This window comes from Juglans microcarpa x Juglans regia, chromosome 4S (genome assembly GCF_004785595.1).
Source record: "Juglans microcarpa x Juglans regia isolate MS1-56 chromosome 4S, Jm3101_v1.0, whole genome shotgun sequence".
Classification (NCBI taxonomy): Eukaryota; Viridiplantae; Streptophyta; class Magnoliopsida; order Fagales; family Juglandaceae; genus Juglans; species Juglans microcarpa x Juglans regia.
The window spans coordinates 25028528-25035147 of NC_054601.1; the positions used below are offsets into that span (position 1 = coordinate 25028528).

General features: G+C 34.2%; 1 protein-coding gene across 1 annotated transcript; it reads left to right on the forward strand.

The window, feature by feature from the left end:
- Nucleotides 1-1998: 1998 nt before the first annotated feature.
- Nucleotides 1999-5047, forward strand: LOC121262202 (UPF0481 protein At3g47200-like). Its single transcript, XM_041164602.1, has 3 exons — nucleotides 1999-2035; nucleotides 2708-4339; nucleotides 5019-5047. Exon 2 carries the CDS (start codon nucleotides 2723-2725, stop codon nucleotides 4313-4315), a length of 1593 nt encoding a protein of 530 aa, XP_041020536.1. The 5' UTR covers nucleotides 1999-2035; nucleotides 2708-2722; the 3' UTR covers nucleotides 4316-4339; nucleotides 5019-5047.
- The last annotated feature ends 1573 nt before the right edge of the window (nucleotides 5048-6620 follow it).

The following is a 6620-nucleotide window of genomic DNA, read 5'->3' on the forward strand; positions in this document are numbered from 1 at the left end:
GTTTGCACGAAACCATATCTGATCATGGAAACCAGGAAGATTAAAAGTACAAAGAAAAACCTGTACAGAAATATAGGAGACACACCTGATGAAAGGAAGGCCACATGCCAAGAGGGTTTTGGAAGATTGAATCCAGAAGCAGAAGATGGGAGCAACGGGAGATGAGAAAGGAGCAAAGGAAATAAAATGGGTTTCTGAAACTGAGAGAAAAGAGAGAAGCATTAGTGGGAGAGAGAGAAGCAACGGAGGGGAAAGAGCGGGAAGTCCGAAATTGAGAGAGAGAAGAGAGAAGAGAGAAGAATGGGGAAAGGAATGTGGGTTTGCCCTTCGAACCGTGACATGGCTCCAAACCGGGTTTGTCATGTACGGTGTGTGGTATGCTACGGGGAATCAGCCTCCAAATAGATTTATTCCTGCTTTAAAGTTCAACAACAAAATTATTTTTACACTAGCATTTATCAAATTCGAATATTTAAATATTTACCATATATAATAAAATTGCGATACCATAATATCGCTAACTAATGGCTAGGATTCGAAGAAACACGTCAAGTATAGGATTGTTCATCCAGGTATACCCGAACCACAACCCAAGTTTCAAACTCGGGCCGAAACCCAAACCAGGTTAGCCCGGGTTAGATCCAGGCCGAAACCCAAATGAATTCGAATTTTAAACGTGGAACCCGGGTTTACAACCCAGTATCCCTTTTTTTTTCAGTGTTTCAGTTTTGATGTTTTTTTTTTTTTAAATATTTGTATAACATCATAAACCCTAAAATCTTCAAGAGGCTTGGCTACGGTGATTGCCTTGTCAAATTTGTCAATGACGGCAAGCCCTTGTTCTATGGCTCTATCTTCTCTTTCCAGTAGGCCAATATCTTCCCTACCCACTTTCCGTCTCCACAATTGTCTGCGTTTAACTCACATACATGCAATTATATATAGTTTTTGAGTTTTTTTTTTATTCTCATAAACTCACTACATATATAATAGCCGTTGATGATACTCATGAATACACTCGGATATCCAGTTTTGCTTGAGTGGTTTTGGTTGGAGTTTATATTATATGTTTGTTTGTTGGTTTAAAAAACATTTAAACGGAAAAGGAAAAAAAAAGCGGGAATCGGAATCCAGTTTCTCGGGTTCCAGACCCTGGGCCGGGAAAAAACAGGATGAACAATCCTAGTCAAGTGTTAGAAATTTCTATAGAAATAAAATAAATTGATTTACTCTCCACGAAAATCACTTTAAAATGATCCCGGCTACTACAATAGTCTCATTTCTAGTAAGTTATTATAATATTTTTAGTTATACATGATATAAGATTTGGGAAAAAATAAAATAGTAAAATAATTATTAAAACACATACATTTTGCAATTGTGAATTCTCGTAATTTTTCTACGTACGGAGAGTGTTTGATAGAAATTTTCAACTTATCCATTTACACGATACTTTGATATTGTGAGATGGATAATTATAAGTTTATCTATAGATAAGCTAATGTCTCAAATTTTCAAGCATTACTTTTTTCCATCTTTCGTTAATATAAAAAAATAATTAATAATGTTTCACGAGTAATTTATCTTCCTTTTAAATTATTCAGAATTTAATATTATTAATATATATTTTTTAATAAGCAACGTGCCCATCCAAATTTTCAAGTCTTCTCACAGAGACCTAGGTCACGAGTGCTCTCCACACATGATGCTTTTGTTTTTTCGAGGACAGAGAGATTCCTTCTTCAATGAAATAATTTAATAAGAATAAGACACCACATGTGATGCTGTTATAGGTTTTGAGTTTAGCCGAGGTGTTGAATATTGCAGCTTGTCCCACCATGCATGAGTAATAGTGTGGTAGGTGAAATCAACGAAACATCCGGATAGATCTCTTTTCTTGATAGTTAACTCCACTCTAACATGAGTACGAGCGTCTTTGTCTCCATTTCATCACTCGACTTGCTTCATCGGTTCTTTGATCTGTAAGTCAGAGAAGTTGAGACTGCGGCGACCAAAAGCGAAAGCGTTTGTTTCGGTAAGGAAAACATGATTCGAAATCACCGTCTTTTTCTTTCTTTTAATTTCTTCCATTTTTTTTTTTAACTTATTGATAATCACTGATTATGTTTTTAGGCTTACTCACTATAATAAAAACGAGTATTTACGATAAATTATTTGTCAAAAAATTGACTAATTAGCCCCGTCGTCTATATCTATGGATCTAATTCCATGCCTATATATGTGCTATCTGGACCTCTTTGTTTTGAATATTGAGATGTTAATTTATTAGGATATTGACATTTTTATGTATATATAGCTAGTTCATCAGCTAATGTACTCAACTCGTTGCATACAAAATAAATGCATAGCTTGCTTGTACGTTGATTTGGGTATTATTTTTCTAGCTAGGTGATCTATAAATAATATATAATATGATATTGTTAATTTACTTTGAATGACTGATAATGCATGGGGTTTTAATTTGTTTGCTAGCTGCTTTACTAGCTAGTTACTTATTTTAATTCCTTTCTTTTAATTCTTAAAGCCGTCAAATGAAAAAGTTAGCATTAGCATTAAAGTACTCTAATTAAGTTGCCAACAAAATTAGCCTATATTTTTATAATACAATTTTATTGTAGTCAGTACTGAGTCTTAATTTGTGTAAGCAGCAGGCCGGGAGCTGGAAGCCAATTAATTAATTAAGAAGATTAATTAATGTGAGATGGAAAAATCAACAAGTGATCAAGAAATTCAACAAAAAGTGGAAACTGCTTCAGTCACAAATGCAAATCAAAATCATGCTGAAATTCAACAATGGGATCAAGAAGCTGCGAACACTTTGAGTAGTGGAAATGGAAATCAACATAAAGATCAGTTGGTAAATAGCATCAAAGAAATGGCTGCAAGCTTGGAGCCACCCCTATCATCAAACAAGTGTTGTATCTACAGGATTCCAACTTGTCTTCGCAAATTGAATGAGGAAGCCTATACTCCTGAGGTTATATCGATAGGACCTTTCCACCATGGCAGCAAAAGATTAGAACCCATGGAAAAGTTGAAACTAAAATATTTTCAAAGATTCATGCGGCGGATTGATGACTTCAACGTGGAGATTTTAGTAAACGCCATAAAGCTGAATGAAGAAAGTGTGCGTAGTTGTTATGCAGAAACCATCAAGTTTAGCAGTGACGATTTCGTGAAATTAATTTTGGTGGATGGGATCTTTATTATTGAATTATTCCACGAAATATGGTTCAAAGGATCAAATTGGATTATTCGTGAGAACCATATACTATTAAACCCAATATCGTGGCAGACAATTATGTTGGACTTCCGGTTACTTGAAAATCAACTTCCTTTCTTTGCTCTTGAGATATTATTCACCCTTGCGGATGTCCATGTGCATCCTTCCTTCACTTCACTCGCAATTAAGGTCTTTGAGTTGGAGGGCATTAAACATCAGAAATTTCCTGTGAATCTTGGACAGCAACCAATTAGACACTTTGTTGATTTGACCAAAGCATTGTTTCTTCCATCATCAAGAAAGCTATTGTCACCACATGAAAGTAATGATATTCCTAGATCAGCTGATCATTTATATACTGCAAACCAGTTGTACAAGGCTAGAGTGAAGTTTAAGGTGAGATCATGCAAATACTTGCTTGATCTAACAAGACACTTTGCTGATTTCGCCAGAACATTTTTTCTTCCATCATCCAGAAAGCTGCTAGTTCTACCGGATGAAAGCAATGATCTTCCTAGTGCTGATCATTTATATTCTGCAAGCCAGTTGTACGAGGCTGGAGTGAAGTTTAAGGTGAGCGCAAGCAAGTGCTTACTTGACCTGAAATTCACCAACGGAACGTTTGAAATTCCATGCATTAATCTTGATAACGAGACGGAGACTACTTATCGAAACATCATAGCATTTGAGCAATGCCATTATCCACATGATTCACATTTTACAGACTACATTGTGCTATTGACTTTCCTAATCAACACTCCCAAAGATGCAGATTTACTTATTAGAAAAGGAATCATCATTAATTGGCTTGCCAACAGCAATTCAGTAGCATCTTTTATCAATAATCTCGGGACGAATATTGTATATTTTAGTTGGAAATGTGCTTATCGTGGTTTGTTTCAAGATTTGAATGCATTCTATAGGAACACTAAGCATACTTGGAAGGCTACCTTGAAACGTGATTATTTTGGCACTCCTTGGAAAATAGCTTCTACTGCAGCTGCTGTTACCTTATTGTTGCTCACCCTCGGACAATTTATATGCTCAATCATCCAACTTGTGAAGATGTGAAGAAGCTTTGTGCATGAAATTCTGGTACGTAGGACATAACATTTTATTTTACTCCTCACGTTTAGAAATTAATTTGTTAGATTGCTAGCTACAGCTTGGAAAATTTGAACATAACATGCACAAAGAAAAGTATTGTTTGAAATAATATGCCTTATCTTCACTGTTTTCATCTACTAGTACAGAGCCTCATCTCTGACTGCTGTATAAATACACCCTCATATGTACAGAACATACGTTGCACTAATATCTTCTAACTTCAGCACATTTTCATTCTTTACTTTGTTCTTCATTAATTTGCTGAGTTATCGATTGCTTTGTGATTTTCCAAACCCCATGCATTTGACAGCACCACACGTGAGGTCTTGGATTCTATGGTGATTCTTTTGTTGTTAAGTTGTGTTTTCCTTATTGCTTACTCATACAAGTTCTATGGCTGCGAGTGTATACAAACTGTTCGATGAAATGGCTGAACCCAAGGCCGTGTACAACATCATACGCTCAGAAAATACATACTCATAGCTTGATGTTATCCCATCCATGATTTACATAATGTCTAGTGAATTGTGTGACATCAATGTTCTCTTTGCATTCAACATTTAGTTGCTTCATTTGGAAAAATTTGTAATTTCGTATGTGAAAACGAGATCGGTCAAAGTGGATCCAGACTTAGAGTTCAATTGATAAATTATGAACTTTTTTGCAGGAACACTTATATGGGCTGAGATTGGAGCAAAGAAAGAGGAGATTAAGCTAGTACTGATAGATGAGATGAATTTCATGCAACAACAGTACGTGGAGGTCATGCTATCAACCCAAGGGATTTGAATGAAGTGATTTTTTGTGTCATTGTTTCTTATTAACATACAATTTTATAGCTTTGTTGTTATAGATACTATTGGGATATTAATAGGCTTGTACTCACGAGAATTTATTTATATTCTCTCTCATAATTAATTGTCTTGTTGTATTTCTATATAATAACTTTTTTTATTGTCAATGATGGAATCACTACAAGAAAACTGCTTATTTGTGGCCAGTTAATTCAAGCGAAATGACTATTTACAGCCAAAATGAGTCTGTTATGGTCACAAATAGTCTTTTTGCCACAATTAAATAGTCACAAAAATCCGTTTTTCTTGTAGTGAATGGAAAAAATTATATTTGAACATAAAAAGTAGTGAGGCCATTCAAATCTTGGTTAAAAAACCATTCGAATGTTTATTATCTATCTAAATGTTAACAATAAAATGTTCAAATATAAAAATAATTGTTCAATTACAATATTTATTGGCATAAAGCTTTGCGGGTTTTACGCAAGATTTTATAGAATTATATTTCTTTCAATAATAGTTTATACATGGCCACTATTAAAGTTAATACAAATTAATAATTATATTAATTAATAATTATAATAATATAATACAAATACATGCATTACATATAGAAACTTTGTAACATGCATACAATTTGCCACATATACCTTAGAGAAAACTGGATAATACTCTTATCTTCCCGTTTAAATTTGACTAAAATTGAAATTAGAATTGAATAATTATAATCATTAATATATAGATTCTTGATCTCCTCTTATTAGGATTCATAACTCAATCAATATATCCTACCGCCTGAAAGATGGAAGGAACCAGCTCTTATTTTCATGCCCACCTAAGTCAAGGCCCTACTTGTGCTAGGTCCAATAAAATGGAATGTTTGCAATCTTAGATCTCTCAGCAAAGGAAGTAAATAATGAAAAAAAAAAATCAAGATTCAGATACTTTTAACATTACCCGCATTTACAAAATAAAAAAAATTAAAAATAAAAACCTGCATTTTCTTAGCAAAGTTGTATAGGTGGATGGTTGAAATTTATACTTCATGGCCTACCTTCATGGGCTGGCTTTATATCCATCCCGTTGTTTTGAACCATTGCCTGCAACATGTACTTTCGAAACATTGCAAGGTCTTAAGGTTTTATAAATGTGACCTTCTCCTTCACTTACATTCATACCTAAATACATTGTTGTACGCAAACCTACAAAACAATCACATTGTCATTTTCATCCATATCTTTCTATGCATGCTCACTGCTGAGTTTCTCAAAGGCTTCATTCAAGAATCTCTACTAATACATACACACCCAGACATAAACATAAAGAAAACGAAGATGCTAAATAATCTCTATAGTTCATTGAAAGGTATAAAAACACAGAAAGTGAGTTTTGAAACAAAAAGTTCAGTGACTGGTTCCATGGAAAATACAAAAAGTTGGGCTTCCGAATCACTTACCGGTAATTAATTTTGATTT

Coding starts and splice junctions, on each gene's coding strand:
- LOC121262202 (XM_041164602.1), top strand. CDS start 2,723: ATGGAAAAATCAACAAGTGATCAAGAAATTCAACAAAAAGTGGAAACT.